The 18,063-nt window shown below is 41.5% G+C and overlaps 1 protein-coding gene across 14 annotated transcripts in view; it reads left to right on the top strand.

Moving 5' to 3' along the window:
* Positions 1–18,063, top strand: part of DGKI (diacylglycerol kinase iota) — a 542,650-nt gene that overhangs the window by 368,322 nt on the left and 156,265 nt on the right. For all 14 annotated transcript variants that reach the window (XM_077469233.1, XM_077469236.1, XM_077469234.1 and 11 more), the window contains one exon: positions 1,832–1,932. In XM_077469233.1, coding sequence (XP_077325359.1) covers positions 1,832–1,932 — 101 coding nt within the window. The remainder of the gene's footprint in view (positions 1–1,831; positions 1,933–18,063) is intronic.

Raw genomic sequence — 18,063 nt, 5'->3', positions numbered from 1 at the left:
CATCAGAGTCCCCTTACATCACAGTCTGCAACATCAGAGTTCACAGTGTAAGGGCAGGGCAAGGGGGAGTTCTGCAGATTCAAATTTAAAGGGGAACTCTGTGGACTGTGGTGTAAAGGGAAACTCTAATGTGGCCCGGGGGGGGGGGGGAGACAGATGTAAGAGGGGAGCGAGGACACTAATATAAGGGGGAACTTTATATCAGTGTTTCCCTTATCTTAGAGTCCCTACACCCCTCTTACATCAGTGTCCACTGCAGATTCTTTTCAGCAGATGGCATTAGCAAGGTAGTCTGTCTGTGGCATGGAGCTGTCATATGGTGCACTGACCTAACGTTTCTGGTGCAGTCCAGGGCACTGAAGGCAGGAATGGATCCTCAGCTCCTCCCACTCCCCCTCCTTTCAGATTGTTTTAAATTTGTGGAAAAGGTGCTTTTACGTGCATCGGGTCAGCGGACTGCCCGCTCCCCCCAAGCCATGCTGAGCCGAGCCGAGATCTTTAGTAGACTGCCTCACCACCATAGCCAAGCTGAGCCGAGCACGCCCCCCCCCCCCCCCACGAGTAGAGCTAAGCCATGCCCTTCAATCGTCCTGGGGAGAGGAGGGAGAGTGAGTGGATCGACACAGGAGGGTGAATGACAGAGGCTGGATCGACATAGGAGCTTGCCTTGTTCCCGTCCATCAAAAATTATGGACCGGACAGGGACAAAAGCAAAGCTCCCTGGGCTAAGACACAACAGTGGACAGACTGTCACTGAAACCGGCCCACTGAGCCATGGGCCCATCGGGAAACTCCCGGTAGTCATGATGGCCAGTACATGCCTGATTGTTAGTCACTGGAGGGCAGAGACAAACACCAGAATGTACTGTGGCTTCACCCCTGATCTGGACAACTTGCACCTCTGGCCTCAGACATTACAAGCTCTACAGTTTCTTTAAAGTTGGTGACTACCAAACATCAAAAAGCGCATCATATAAATTTATTAGTATTAAAAATCTGTTAAAATGCATTCAAACAAATGCACAATGTCCATAAAAGAGCTATTTTGGTACAATAAATAGGCAATATATTTCATTGACCACCTATGGCATAAAACATAGACCACTTTAACATGCAAGCAAGATTGCTTTCCTATCAATACATACAGTATAATTTAAGGATTCAAGGTCAACAGGTTTCCTGGAACAGGCCCACTTCTTCAAGACAAAGAAAGAGAATAGTTTCCAAGCAGTAGTAGTCTTTATGCCCATGTAAAATAAATACCATACTGCATATTAGATCAATGTAAGAAAAAACCATATTAGAACAAATACATTGATTTACAATGCATATTGCACTGTCTACATGATACTTACAAACTGTACCAAATAAAATTACAGTGTTAGTCTTTGGTGGACAGAGAGTAACAATGAGATGTTACAAGCTACAGAGTTTCTTTCTGTTTGGTAGTATAAAGTTTAAGACATTGGTGATGTTTTACTGGAATTAATTATACAATCCAGGAGAAATAGATTTCTCCTCTGTAGCAATCAATCTGTACACTGATTGTTTTGTATGTGAAACACACATACTTCCCTTTCAATTTTTTATCACTTTTCTGAAAACTTTTTGGTTCTCCAACTTAAACCTAATTGCAATTGTGGTCATATTTTGTCTATGACTGCCATTTATAATTTAGTTTATCTTTCTTAGAGTATTACTTTTTGTAATAACTCCTCAAGGTGATGTTGCCATATTTGTCTTATCACCGGTTTCCAGTCACGGAGATTATCTTTTGTCTGACATATTTCTGAAAGACTTATGGCGCTCTTGTGATTTATTTTCCTCGCAGTCCACATTCAGTGCCCGATCGGCTGCGTATCCGAGTGAATCGAATCCGCCTGCACGAGTATGAGGGACTGAATTACGACAAGGACAAGCTCAGAGAAGCCTGTAAGTTAATAAGTAAATCTCCTTTTTGACTTTCAATGAAAATGCTTCAAGCAACACTGGAATGTATGTGTAGCTATGCAGAGAAATAAAGACAAACACCAGGCAAATAATAAAAGATCATCATTTAATCCAGATATGCATTCAGCAAAGAAATACATAAATAATAAATAATTAAATGTATATTTAAATACAGATAGCATTAAGCGTCTGACTGTTATATTAGCTGTACTGTCTTGAATGGTGCTGTCAGTTTAACATCAGGAGTTTGCTGACAGGAGGGGAGAACAAAGCAGTAACCACGTCAGTGCTCTTTCCCTGTCCAAGTATCAGAATGGGGGTGGGTCTCTGACCAAGCTGTATTGCATTGTGCATGCACAGCTCAGTGTACTTTCTAAGGAAGACTGCGTGCAGGCAGGTAGGTTTATTTTATTGCAGAAGAGACATCCTTGAGGTTACAGAGAATGTAGGTGAGTGGGGATCTGAGTCATGGAACCCATCCATGCTTTATAGGGGGGTTGCCAGAGTCAGGTATCCAAGCAAAATGAATGATAGCAGTCCTTGTAAGTCCTACACTTTCCTAGCCTTCCTTCCATGTGTGGAAGCCAGTGCCACTGAAAAGTTATCTGCGGTGGATTGCTTTTCAGAGGCATTTGACTGTACTACAGTGACTTCCAGCTTCTACGGGGATCCCATAGGTATCACACATGCATACTTACGTTGGTCCAAGAAGGACCATTGCAGCTATGCAAAAATAGCCATACCTAAACTTCAGCTTTAAGCTTTTATTTCACGCCAAAGGCCCCTTTCACACATGCAGACATTATGTTCATATTTCATCCATCCGTTTGCGGATGAAATACGGACATACATGCATTCCTATGGGATAGCGGGTGTCTGCGGATGAACATCCGCAGACACCCGATAGCGTCCGCCTCCGCAATTGTCCGATTCTGCAGACGGAGGAAAATCCTATTTTTCTATCCGTCTGCAGAGCGGATCGGATGAACATGGACAGATGATCCCCTATAGAGGAGAGCGGAGAGCTGACAGGGCAGTCCCTGCACAGTGTGCAGGGACCGCCCTGTTATCCGCCGGCTCAGCAGGGACAAGGGAGCGATCCCCGCTGAGCAAGCGGATCATCACGGGGTGGATCATTACTGATCCATCCCGTGTGAAAGGGGCCTTATGTGGACAATTCCGCTTTTCATATAGGTAACAATTATTGAACCCACTATATGTAGTAGCTTTGTAAGTGAAAAAACACACACACTGTCATCTGTTCCCATATACTCATAAACAGGCATACCCCACTTTTAAGTACACAATGGGGTTTATTTACTAAAGCTGGAAGTGCAAAATCAGGCTCACTTCTTCAGTGCTGCGCTACTAAATAGATAATATATAATATAAACTTGATGAATTAATAAGTGCAAACATAAATAAATAGATAAATTACTGAAGAGCTGATATGATTCAAATTCCTGAAAATTAAAAAAGATACCTAAATGATAAAGCTGCAACCAATATAAGTGCTAACACTTTCAGAAAATAAGTGATAAATGTAAAGAATAATTTTGTAAACAATAGCTCTTACCAACCTTAATTAATTATACAGTTATCCTTGACCAATAAATGCAATGTACTGCTACAAACACAACATGTTCTGCTCCTGAAAAAATATGTGAAAATGAGCAAAGTGCAAAAAAGCAAGAGAATGTGCAAAAAAAAAAACAATGTGCAAACAAGAGGATGTGCAAAAAAACTATGTGCAAAAAGACAATGTGTGCAGATACACTACATACCAATGCACTAAATGAACAATTGCAATGTGCAAGAATTACAGTGCAATAGTCCCAAGACAATATCGTTTATTGCAGTGTATCATCTATGATAAAAGCACCAAAAAACTCAGCAAAGGACTTTATATAAGTTAATGTCACTTTTTTATTAGGACTGTGGTTTCATTTATGCACATTTTAAACTGACTTGTTTATATATATTTTTTCACATACGTTTATCTGTTAATAATGTGGTTTGTAATATTTTTAGCCTGGCAGAATTTTGTTTATTTTGATGCAGTATAACTACCTTGTATCTTATTGCTGTGCTCAGCCTTGCCATGGTGTATTACCTGTGACATGAAACTGTCTTCCACAACCTCACCTTGGTAGCAGAGTTTGGCTGTTCCTCATCCAGTTTTTATGCATCCTACACAGATTTTTCTGTTCCAGTTAATGACTGTGTTTCAACCTACATAGGAAACTGATGATCATTAGCACCTGCTTGGTATAACTGGTTAAACGCCTGCCAACCAGCTTGCGACGATGTATGTCGGCACAATGGCACGGCTGCGCAAATGGGCATGCCTGTACATCCCCTTTAACACGTAGCATTGTGGGTGTGCACATGCCCGCCACGTTCTCCTGCTCGATGTCAGCCGGGGGGCCTGCGATCGTGACACGGAGCAGCAGAACGGGGAGATGCCTATGTAAACAAGGCATTTCCCTGTTCTGCCTAGCAACCTAACAGGGATCTACTGCTCCCTGTCATCGGGAGCAGTGATTTCTGTCATGTTGTACTGAGCCCCCCCCCCCCCCCCACAGTTAGAACACCTCCCTAGGATACACTTAACCCCTTGATCCCCCTAGTGTTTAATCCCTTCCCTGCCAGTGTCATTTACACAGTAATAAGTGCATTTTTATAGCACTGATCATTATATAAATGTCACTGGTTCCAAAATAGTGTCAGAAGTGTCCGCCTCAATGTCGCACGCACGATAAAAATCGCAGAACGCCGCCTTTACTAATAAAAAAAAATTATGATAAAAATGCCATAAAGCTATCCCCTATTTTGTATACGCATTTACTTTTGTGCAAATCAATCAATATACGCTTATTGCGATTTTTTTACCAAAAATATGTAGAAGAATACATATCGGTCTAAACTGAGATAAAAATTAGTTTTTTTTATATATTTTTGGGCGATATTTATTATAGCAAAAAGTAAAAAAAATATTGCTTTTCTTTCAAAATTGTCTCTCTTTTTTTCGTTTATAGCGCAAAAAATAAAAACCTCAGAGGTGATCAAATACCACCAAAAGAAAGCTCTATTTGTGGGGAAAAAATGTTGTTTGGGTGCAACGTCACACGACCGCGCAATTGTCAGTTAAAGCGACGCAGTACCATATTGCAAAAAGTGCTCTGGTCAGGAAAGGGGTAAATTCTTGCTTTTTAGCGGGACTGCGAAATTGCGGCAGACACTTTTGACACTTTTTCGGGACTATTGACATTTATACAGCAATCAGTGCTATAAAAATACACTGATTACTGTGTAAATGTCACTGGTAGGGGATGGGTTAACATTAGGGGGCGATCAAGGGGTACTGTAGGAGGAGACAGATCGCTGTTCCTGATTACTAGGAACAGCAGATCTGTCTCTCCTCTCCTGTCAGGGATTTGTGTGTTTACATACACACATCCCCGTTCTGGCTCCCGTGCCAGCGATCATGGGTGTCCGGTGGACATTGCGGCTGCCGGCCACACGCATCGGGTCCCTTGCCTCTGGCGCGAGCCTGCAATCGCCGTTATAGGTTGCGGCGTACATCTATGGAGATTCTTGGGATCGTGGCGACCTGTTGCAGTATAATGACGGCCGTTGGTCAGCAAGTGTTTTTTTGCCACGGCGTGCTGCAGGTGACTACCTGCCCGAAGTGTCCCTTTTTCTCAAGTTGTAAAGTTGGGAGGTATGCTATTAGCCGGACTCCTGATTCCTAAGACACCTCTAGGCTCAGACAGAGAGTATATGTAATTAAGGACTTTTAAAAAATATTTTGTCTTGAGTGGAAGCCTGGGAGACACCATATAAGAGGTGACATCTGTGAACACGGCTGGGACAAGGGGGTGTCTGTTCTTTTGTACTCTGTTCTGCTCCAGTTCAGCTCTTTATCTGAGCCATGACATCAGACAGCAAAGGAAGGAAGACCACCTGCCAGTGTGCTTAGCCTGTGTGTGTGCAGGTTGGGGGGTTCTTATATGTACAAGTAGACTGGCCACTTGAGTTCCTCCACACCAAACTGGTCATACCATAGCTTTGTGTAGCCAGCTTTGTACACATGGGCAGGGGCAAACTCATGGGGCCCCCCGGGCAATAGGAGATTATGGGGCCCCCAGGCAATCAGAGATTATGGGGCCACACAATAGACACAAACACACACACACACAATATACAATCACACAGTATACACAGACATGTTTTTATTGGCTGAGAAGGTACTGGAGAGGTGGGGCAGCTATAATCTCAGGATTTTTAGACCAAAAGGATGTCGGTAAGGGACATTTCAGAGACAGATGTAAAAAAAAACACACATTTTTACATACTGTTCCTGGTTTTACTGAGGCTGGCAACCCTGATGGGGCCCCCTAGTGGCATGGGGCCCTCGGGCAGTGCCCGAGTGGCCCAATGGTCAGTCCGCCCCTGCACATGGGGCACAGTCATGCTGAAACAAATAATTTCCTCAAACTGTTACCACAAGGCCAGATGTACAAAAAATGTCTTTGTATGATGTAGGATTAACAATATCCTTCACTGGAAACACCTAAACTCAATTATCTGGAGGGGCTTCCACAAACTTTTGGCCATATAGTGTATATAGTTTTATCAATATGTGTACAAACCTAGTTTCTGTTCTGCTTCATTACAATCTGTATGTACACGGGGGAAGCAACATTTAATTAAATATTCCAGGTTTGCTTAGTGTCATTAGAGCTACACGGTGACAGGTCTTTCTGCTCCTCTTACCTCTGTGCACGTGTGGATAACCATAGACATAGGATGACACTGCATGCTTCAACCACGTTTTCTTATCCTGATAATTATTTTCTTGCTGCAGTCTTTCATCAAAGATGCTAAATGCATTTCTTGATAATGCAACTTGACACTTAAAGGATAATCTAATGTAATAAAATCATGAGTGTGTGGCAGCCTGTGCAATGAGCGAATAATATCCAAAAATTAGTTTTATTACTTAACATTCTGATAGACTGAAGGCCGAGGTCATTCTGTGCATACGTTGCTGCTGTATGAATGACTCAATGGGAGACGTAAATGTGGATAGAGTGTAATCAGCTACACATGTCGGCCTTGAGCGGTCAATAAGGTCCATTCACGTCTTATACTGTATGTATGTAAACGCTATAGAAACATACATATACCATATGGAAAACTTTTTACACAGGTTTACTGCTGGCAGCATCCCACCTAATATCAAATTATTGAGTGAAGTAGCCCTAAGAGGTAAAATAAGCATACCTCCACAATAATAATAGTAACTCAAAATCAAAAATAATTTTTCTTACAAATTTACACAATTTCATATTCTAAAAAGCAATCCAATGTATAACTCCGCCAACCTGACGCTAAAGCAATGCATACATAATAATTCGAATATACAGTAACAAGAAAAGAGACTTGTTGTGATCCTCTGCTTATAATTTTTTAGGCCAAAATGCCATGCAGTGCTCGCCGCTGGAACACTTTATTTAAATCATCCGCCCAGCAGGCTCCCTTGCGTGTGTCAGTTGTAATACGTATGCGTAAAGTTTAGTGAAATCTGTCACCCATAAATCACAGGGCCATCTCTTCTCATGTATCATGCATGAAATGTATAGGGCCCCAATCCAGGCAGCGGTAATAAATGCAGAGCATTGCAGGCTCAGTCAGCACTAAGCGAGCACAGAACAATGGTCACACTTTCCTGAACAGGTACTGCTGCGGAGAGACTGAACACATAATAGAGATTTAAACCCTCAGGAAAGTTCCATTACTCTCCCTCTCCCTCCCCACAGCCATACGAAACTTAATTGCTTTGTAGCATGTACCAAACTCAGCTGGGGCACTGGTTTCTCCGCAGGCTGCCAGTTTTTGTCACATAATGAAGTCCCACTATGGGTGACGGTGCAAGTCATTAATCAACACGGCTGATAACAGTTTAATAGAGTCGTGTTCATCTCCTGTACTCATTATTCATAGCGAGTTGAGAGCTACCAGCATGGCTGTTTTTTTTTATATTTATATATATATTTTTTTCTTCAGCAGAGGTGAGGCTGCGGAACTCTTGTGCAATTACATGGGACCCATGTAACAGATTCTGTGTCATACAGATGCCGGGCTTTCCTGTACCTTTTGATTAACAATAAAAAAGTGCTGATGTGTTCCTTGGCTTGCCATTTTTTACATTTACAGATTACTGTACTATTTATTTGGATTCCAAATAAATTTGTACTCGCGGGCCAAAAATCTTTGTTGACCATTCTAATTGTTATATATTAGATTTCTACCTTTTATCATCAGTTTGCTGCAGGCAGGAGGAAGCATTTCCTCAGTCTCCCTTCCCCCTGATGATGAAATTGAAACAGTGTAGCTTTGTAGCAAGTCACAATGTGAGGGGCTGCACCAGGGGCTGTTCTTTGTCAAATGTTTTTGATGGTGACCCTGGATAATGCCTGAACAAAGATGATACCTTCCTTCTAAATAAAAAAAAGCAGATGAGGGCGTTTTAACTACTTGCCGACCACCCATAGTTGTTTGACAGTGGTAGAATGGCTCCCCTGCGCAAATCGCCGTAGCTGTATGATGGCCACTTTAAGGGGTATAGGGCACGTCACTGAGGATCCGATGCGCGTGTCTGGCGGCCGCGATGTCCGCTGTGCACCCACGATCGCTCCTGACAGAGCAGGAACATAGATCTGTCAGGGGAAAGGAGACAGATCGTGTGTTCCTAGTATATAGGAACACTGATTGTTCTCCTCCCCCAGTCAGTCCCATCCCCCTACAGTTAGAACACACAGTGAGGGAACACATTTAACACCCCCTAGTGTTAACCCCTTCCCTGTCATTGACAATTATACAGTAATCAGTGGCTATTTATAGCACTAATCGCTGTATAAATGTCAATGGTTTCAAAAATGTGTCAAAACTGTCCACCACAATGTCACAGTCCCAATAAAAATCACAGATCGCTGCCATTACAAGAAAAAAAAATAATAATAAAAATGCCATAAATCAATAACCTATTTTGTAGGCACTTTAACTTTTGTGCAAACCAATCAATATACGCCTATTGTGATTTTTTTTTTACCAAAAATATGTAGAAGAATACATATCGGCCTAAACTGAGGAAAAAATTATTATTATTTTTTTATTATTATTTGGGATAGAGTAAAAAATATTGTGGTTTTTTTTTCAAAATTGTCGCTCTTTTTTTGTTTATAGCGCAAAAACTAAAACCCACAGAGGTGATCAAATGCTGCCAAAAGAAAACTCTACTTGTGGGAAAAAAAAGACATCAATTTTGTTTGGGTACAGCGTCGCAAGACCGCGGCAATTGTCAGTTAAAGAGAGGCAGTGCCGTATCGCAAAAAATGGCCTGGTCAGGAAGTGGGTAAATTCTTCTGGGGCTGAATTGGTTAAAGGAGGAATACTGTAATCTCTGTGAGAGGGGATACATACCTGGAAGTTTTACACTTTGTTAGCATACATATACTGAGCATGAAAAATATAGTATAGTATGTATTACTTACATCTCCTCAGGGAGAAACAATTCTTATGCATTGCATGGGGGAGTATTGTGATCTCTGTAGGAGATAATAATACCTGGAAATGGTACAGTAACAAGGTACTTAGCATGCATTTACTTAACAGAAAAAACATATCTAATACTAGGTCCAATTTAACATTCTTCTCAGCTAGAGTGTGTTTTCTAGTTGCATGTGCATTCACACTGTTACTGCTGGTGGGAGAGAGCATTCTGGTTCAAATCAAAGCTTTTAGATGCTGTAGGACTGAGCTGACTAGCTGTTGCGCTTCAGAAATATAAGGGGTCTTAAGCCTCAAAGTGCAGTATATGTATTTGTGCCATTTATATTTACATACTGTGCTTCCTGCCTAGCAATACTGTGCAGTGCTTAGCCTTATCCTTAACTGCTCTTTCTGGTCTCGTCTCAGACTGACTGAAAAAAAAATAAACACATATTATATGTAATATACTCTGTATATTCCCAACAGTTGTCAGCAGAGAAGCCGACTGAACTGCCTTATATACAGCTGGTCTGCCTTCACGTCCGCATCTCCCACTCCATTGATTCAACCTATAAATCAAATCATCCACCCTTATCACACCTGTTGACCATTTTCCATGCATATCTGATTTACTGGTTTGGTAGGATATGTGCAATCAAGATGTCTTACCTGCCCAAAATGCTCTATTTTTTCAGCGCCCTCCCGATCCCAACCCCAGCTCACATTCTCATAACTGAAGAATGGACGATACTAAAATTTATCTGGGGTGGCTCGTATATTTTTGTAAACCCTAGGAGGCCTTAGTGTTCCTAATCTATCCTAGTATTACATAGTTGCACAAATAGCACCACTAGCGACACTCCCTGGTCTCATCTTATATTAAACATTATGTATTGCTCCCCACCCCGATATACAATATAATATGGAGCCCCACAAATCATAGGCTTCCTGTTACTGACCAAGCATTACAATGCTTGCTGAAACTCTAGGACTCCATCATGGGAAAATTTGTTAGTCTTTACCTGGTGGTCCACTGCTGGCACATGGTACATACACAATCTCCTACACAATAGCCAAATTCATGCTGCTAGCCTTGCCTTAATGATTCTGTGGGTATAGATCCCTGGGAACTACGCATCACATTTGGTGGCAATGCCCCAAGGTCCAGAGACTGTGGATAAGGGTGTATAACTAGATTCATTCCATATTCAACAAAAACATATCTAGAAATCGCTGGGAAGTGTTGCTTTATAGACCTTACATTGACTTCAACACAATCAAGCGGAATTCTTTTTTCTTTATTTTTCTTGCCACCTGTCTAACTATTGCCAAAGTGTGATAACAGCAACCCTGAATTTTATGGAAGTAAAACAGCATATCATGGTCATCATGATCCATGAAAAGCTCACGTCTCTAGATATGAGAAATTTCTCAAAATGTGGTTCCCCCAGGCTGGAGCATAAGTGACACCTTAACCTTGACTGTATGCTCCTTTACGGGATTACAGAGTAATGGCACCTGGCTAGACCCTCACTACCTCTCCCCTTCCGATTTCTTCTTTCCTCAGGTTTCTCACAATTACTCTCGCCTTTATTCTCTTTTACCCTCCTTCTTTCAAATTGGCATTATCGGAACTCTGGACTCAACATTCTAAAATTCTTTATATGGTATTTGGCCTCCTTATGGGATGTTTGCTAACACCAACTCTACATCCTACCTGAAGCGGGGGTGTAGAGTTCTTCCTTTGTTAATCTCGAAATCCCTGTAACACACCATGCTTACTTTACCTTCCACCCTCCTTGGAACCGTTTTGCTATCTGAGACCAGTTTGCAGAAAGCATCATACTTTACTTTTTGAAAGTGCAAGCAAAGTTGCAATATTGCGATTTACAATTCTCTTGCTTATTGTTACCATGTTTTTTCTTTCTTTAAATTGTTATTTACATGCCAGCTGTACTAATTTCTTTAAAACCTCAATCATTTTTTGGGGAAAGACACAAATCTGGTCTGTAGAAGGAGCACCTACTAATCTGTAAACAAATTGATGTCCTGTAAATATGGAATAGCAAGAATGTAAAAATGTGAAACCAAAAAAAAAAAAAAACTGTTTCATCAAAAATTACTTAATGAGCATTAAGTAATTTTTGATGAAACTGTTTTTTTTTTTTTTTGGTTTCACATTTTTTCCCTGGCACAAAAACTATTTAAGACCTGAGGCCGCCACATAGAACGACTTCAGCACAGCTTGCAAAATGACTTCTACATACAAGTCAATGCAAGCCACTCTAAAGTCGCCCCAAAGTAGTACAGGAATCTTTTTCTAAGTTGAAGCGACTTGAGACGTTTCTTTTAGAATGGTTCCATTGTACAGTGTGGAGCGTGACTTATCAGGCGGCAAAGTCGCCTGATAAGCCATCCTACGCAAAGCACACCAAGATTCAAGTAAGAATACACTTGCTTCTGCTTCTTGCATTTAGACAATATTTAATTATGTTGGGGTTCAGCTTTAAATGTGAGCTTTAAATGCCTCATATGGGTTAGTTCTGTAGCTCTCCTCTTCATCAGAATAAAACCTCTTCATCTGAACTCAGGGTGCATCTCAGGTTCTTTACTTCCTGGCCTGTGAATTTCAGTCATAATTAAAAGCAATTAGGGCCTTCATCTCCAGGCTCGCTGATAACAATGAGGAGGAGATGGCAGGCGTGAGGCTGATTAAACCGGAGCTGTGAGATCACTGGACCATACGCTGAGGACAAGATTAAAATTCCGTCAAGAAGGATGAGTAATATTGGCGTGGCAGTAGGATAGCAACACTCGGTTGGGGCCTTTTTCTCCTGCATAGTAGGATGTGGCACTGGTTCTGGAGTCTAAGAGCTGAAGGGGTTATGGCCCAGGAAAGCTGAATTCAGCCATAAACCCTGGAATAAACACTAAGGTTACTTTGCTTTTAATCCTTTGCACAGATATCATTATTTTTTTAAGCCTTCTTTCTTTAGTAAACCTGTTATAATCCTGGGCAATTTAAACTGCTTGTATAATAAAATTAAATCCATAAGCAAGGGTAACTGTCAGTAAAAAAAAAAATGCATGACACAATGATCAGTAAATCCAGATAAAGGCAGTTGAAGTTATGTGCAGATCTGAAATACACCTTTAAAAAACCTGTTTGGCCTCACCCTGTTCTGCCGCCAAAGTCTGAGATTTGAGACACATTTTGTTTACAATAGAAAAGAGAGAACATATCAAATGCTTAAACTAAGAAAATGTACCATTTTAAGAAAAGAATTAGGTCATTTTGAAATTGATGGCAGCAACACGTCTCAAAAAAGTGGTGAAAAGTCTGGACTGCAGGCAGGCCAGATAAGCACCTGAACAAAGTCATGCTTTTGCCATAAATACAGTACAGGCATATCCCACTTTTAAGTACTCAATGGGGTTTATTTATATTATCAAAGCTTAATTGAACAAGCTGGGGTTAGAAGCTGATTGTTTTTTATGCAGAAGTGAGCCTGATTTTGCACTTTCCAGCTTTAGTAAATAAACCCCATTGTGCAGTTTAGCATTGTCCTGCTGAAATATGCAAGGCCATCCCTGAAAAAGATGTCATCTGGATGGGAGCATTTGCAGCTGTAAAATCTGGATATATCTTTCAGCATTGATGTTGCCTTTCCAGATGTGCAAGCCCATTCCAGATGTGTGCCCATTCCATACGCACATATGCACTAATGCACCCTCATAGCATCAGAGATGCAGGCTTTTGAACTGAGATTTGATAACAAGCCAGAAGGCCCCTCTCATCTTTCGTCAATTTGACTTGTCTGACCACTGAATAGTTTATCACTTTGCAACAGACCATTTTGATTGAGCTTTAGCAGAGAGAAGACAGCAGCATTTATGGATCATATTCAGATATGGCTTCTTCTTTGCATGATAGAGCTTTACCTTGCATTTTTGGATAGCACGGCAAACTGTGGGGTTAATGTACTAAAGGCAAATAAACTGTTGTAGTTGCTCCGTGACTTAGTAAATGAGGAAAGCTTCACTTTGAAAAGAACACCCAATCACATGCACGGAGAATAAAAAAACAGCATTTGGATTGGATGATGGAAGTCAGTAGAGCTTTTGCTCATTTACTAAGCTCTGGAGCAACTGCTTTTGCAAAGTGCACAGTATATTTTCCTTTAGTAAATCAACCCTTGTGTTTACAGACAGTGATTTTTGGAACTATTCCCGAGCCCATGCACTGAATCATGCCTGTGTAGTGCCGCCTGGGGGCCTGAAGATTGTGCACATCCAATACTGCACTTTGGCTTTGTCCCCTATGCACAGAGGTTTCTCCAGATTCTCAGAATCTTTTGATAATATTATATACTGTAGATTATGATATATTTAACCACTTGCCTACTGGGCACTTAAACCCCCCTCGTGACTAGACCAATTTTCAGCTTTCAGTGCTCTCACACTTTGAATGACAATTACTCAGTCATGTAATACTGTACCCAAATTATTTTTTTGTCCTTTTTTCATACAAATTGAGCTTTCTTTTGGTGGTATTTGATCAACGCTGGGTTTTTTATTTTTTGTACTATAAATGAAAAAAGACCGAAAATTTTGAAAAAAACTTTTTTTTCTTAGTTTCTGTGATAAAATTTTGCAAATTATTAATTTTTCTTCATAAATTTTGGCCACAATTTATACTGCTACATATCTTTGGTAAAATAACCCAAATTAATGGATATTATTTGATCTTTGTAAAAGTTAGAGAGTCAACAAGCTGTGATGCAAATCATATAAAATTGATCACACCTAAAGTACTGGTGGCCTATCTCATTTCTTGCGACCCGAACAAGTCAGGAAAGTACAAATAACCCCCAAATGACCCCTTTTTTTGAAAGTAGACATTCCAAGGTATTTAGTAAGATGCATGGTGAGGTTTTTGATGTTGTCATTTTTTCCCCACAATTCTTTGCAAAATTAAGATTTTTTTCCCCCACAAAATTGTCATTGTAATAGGTTATTTCTCTCACATGGCATGTGTATACCACAAATGACACCCTGCTACTCCTCCTGAGTATTACGATATCACATGTGTGGGAATTTTTCACAGCCTGGCCACATAGAGAGGCCCAAAATGCAGGGAGCACCATCACGTGTTCTAGGAGCATAAATTACACATCTAACTTGTTGACTACCTATTACACTTTTGAAGGCCCTGGAGCACCAGGACAATGACATGTGACACTGATGTGGCACTGATACGTGATAGGGAAATCCCAGAACTTAGGGGTTTCCATTCAAATTTTGACTGCTGAACCACGTTCAACAAGATGTATTTAACCACTGCAGCCCCGGACCAATTGTCAGCCTAAGGACCAGAGGTCTTTTTACAATTTCGCACTGCACTGCTTTAACTGGTAATTGCGCGGTCATGCAATGTTGTACCCAAATGAAATTTGCGTCCTTTTCTTCCCACAAATAGAGCTTTCTTTTGATGGTATTTGATTGCCTCTGTGATATTTATTTTTTACGATATAAAAGGAAAAAAGACTGAAAATTAAAAAAAAAAAGATATTTTCTACTTTTTGTTATAAGAAAAATCAAATGAACTAAATTTTAGTCATACATTTAGGCCAAAATTTATTCAGCCACATGTCTTTAGTAAAAAAAATGTCAATAAGCGTATATTTGTTGGTTTGCGCAAAAGTTATAGCGTCTACAAGATAGAGTACATTTTCTGGAATTTACACAGCTTTTAATTTATGACTGCCTATCTCATTTCTTGAGGTGCTAAAATGGCAGGGCAGTACAACCCCCCCCCCCCCCCCCAAATGACCCCATTTTGGAAAGTAGATACCCCAAGGAAATTGCTGAGAGGCATGTTGAGCCCATTGAATATTTATTTTTTGTCCCAAGTGATTGAATAATGACAAAAAAAAAAAAAAAGTTTACAAAAAGTTGTCACTAAATGATATATTGCTCACACATGCCATAGTTGTATGTGGAATTGCACCCCAAAATATATTCTGCTGCTTCTCCTGAGTACGGGGGAAACCACATATGTGGACTTTTTGGAAATCTAGCCATGTACGGCACCCCGAAATCCAATCACTGCCTTCAGGATTTCTAAGGGTGCAAATTTTTGATTTCACTCCTCACTACCTATCACAGTTTCGAAGGCCATAAAATGCCAAAATAACACAAAACCCCCCCAAATGACCCCATTTTGGAAAGTAGACACCCCAAGCTATTTACTGAGAGGCATGTTGAGTCCATGAAATAATTTATATTTTGCCACAAGTTGCGGGAATATTACAAACTTTTCTTTTTTTCACAAAGTTGTCACTAAATGATATATTGCTCACACATGCTATGGGCATAAGTGAAATTACACCCCAAAATAAATTCTGCTGCTTCTCCCGAGTATGGGGATACCACACGTGGGGGACTTTTTGGGAGCCTAGCCGTGTACGGGACCCCGAAAACCAAGCACTGCCTTCAGGATTTAAATCTAAAACGCTACCAAAAAAAACTGTTAACGATCGCAGGGATCAGGCCTGACTCTGCGAACGCTGCAGTTATGTGTTTAGTTTTTTGTAAGTGACAGTGATCGATCGATACTGCACTTGGGTGGGCTGGGCGGAGGGGCAAAACGCAGGTGCTAGCAGGTATCTGGGCTGATCCCACTAACAATGCGTTTTTTTGGAACCCTAAACTGCTGGAGACACTACTATAGATCTCATCAGATCAGATATTGATCTGTTCAGATACTATACCACTACGGGAGGTGTATGCTTTGCGTGTGGGTGTTAGCGGTACTGGCACTAACCTAGCGCTGCCTGGGGCGACGCAGACCCTAAAACCTAATTGATATCACCCGCCGGGTGATCAGGGGGTTAAACCCTTATTGGGTAATAAATGGTGGGTGCCCTGATGCTATAAAAAGCAATTTAACTAACCAGAGTCACCTGTAACACTTATACGTGATCACTGGTGAAAGGGTTAACTAGGGGCAATCAGGGTGTTAAAATCTTTATTAGGTAGTATATGGGGGTCCCTGACGCTATATAAAAACCTGACGGGGAACCTAAATAACTAACTGGCTAACCAGCGTCACCAGTGGCACTTATACGGTGATCGCTGGTGAAAGGGTTAACTAGGGGCAATCAGAGGGTTAAAACCATTATTGGGTAGTATATGGGGGTACCTAGCGCTATAAAAACCTGGAGGTGAACCTAAAAAAATAACTAGCTACCTAGCGGCACCAGTGATACTAATGCAGCGATCAGAAAAACGATCGCTTAGTGACACTGGCAAAAGGGGGTGAAAGGGTTAACTAGGGGCAATCGGGAGGTTAAAACCATTATTGGGTAGTATATGGGGGTACCTAGCGCTATAAAAACCTGGCGGTGAACCTAAAAAAATAACTAGCTACCTAGCAGCACCAGTGACACTAATGCAGCGATCAGAAAAACGATTGCTTATTGACACTGGCAAAAGGGGGTGAAAGGGTTAACTAGGGGCAATCAGGGGGTTAAAAACGGTATTGGGTAGTATATGGGGGTACCTAGCGCTATAAAAACCTGGCGGTGAACCTAAAAAAATAACTAGCTACCTAGCGGCACCAGTGACACTAATGCAGCGATCAGAAAAACGATCGCTTAGTGACACTGGCAAAAGGGGGTGAAAGGGTCAACTCTAGGGGCAATCAGGGGGTTAAACCTTTATGGGGGGGTAGGGGGCTACCCTGGACCTAACACTAACTGCCCTGACAGTTTTTACTGTCACAACTGACGCTAAATGCAGTGATCAGTAAATAAATGATCACTGCAATCAGTGACACTGTGACTGGGAGGGGGGAGATCGGGGGGCGATCGGGGGGGTGATCGGGGGGGGGATTTGTGTGCCTATGGGTACCTACATGTCAGTGTAGTGTTGGTGCACTTACTTTCTCTGTTCTCCTTGCAGTCCGGTCAAAAAGACCGCCCCGAGGAGAATTACATCACTTCCTCCCTGCCTGTGTTTACACTACACAAGCGGGGGAAGCTTCTCATTCGCCAGGAGTGATCGAGAGGGGATGGCCAGAAACCAACGGCCATCCCCTCATCCCGCATCGCTCCTGAAGCGAAACGGACCGCCGCATCCAGCGGGAGGGGGTCCGATCGCACCCCCCACCCGCTGGAAGGCAAGCATGTACATGTACGTGCTTGTGCCTGTCGGTGCCATTCTGCCAACGTACATTGCCATGCGGCGGTCCTTAAGTGGTTAATATTTCAAGCTTGTAGCTAGCCACAAGCAGGGAAAACAATACAGTAAGTACATGGTGACATTCAATATAATTGTTCTGAAATGACAGAGAACCCTATGATACAATTTATACATTCTGAAGGGGGTGGCACCTTGGCAACTTGGCACCTGGACTCTTTTAAAGTCCTAATCCATTTGTTGGTTATTTACATTGATAAACAGATGGTCATTTAGCACCTATACATCACTTCCAGAGTTCTCTGGGAAAATGCCTTTTCACAGCTGGAGGTGTGAATGGCATTGAACCACAAA

Source organism: Lithobates pipiens, unplaced genomic scaffold, assembly GCF_037356315.1.
Source record: "Lithobates pipiens isolate NorthernLeopardFrog02 unplaced genomic scaffold, aLitPip1_a1.2 Scaffold_8, whole genome shotgun sequence".
Lineage (NCBI taxonomy): Eukaryota > Metazoa > Chordata > Amphibia > Anura > Ranidae > Lithobates > Lithobates pipiens.
This window is presented reverse-complemented; position numbering and strand designations above follow the sequence as displayed.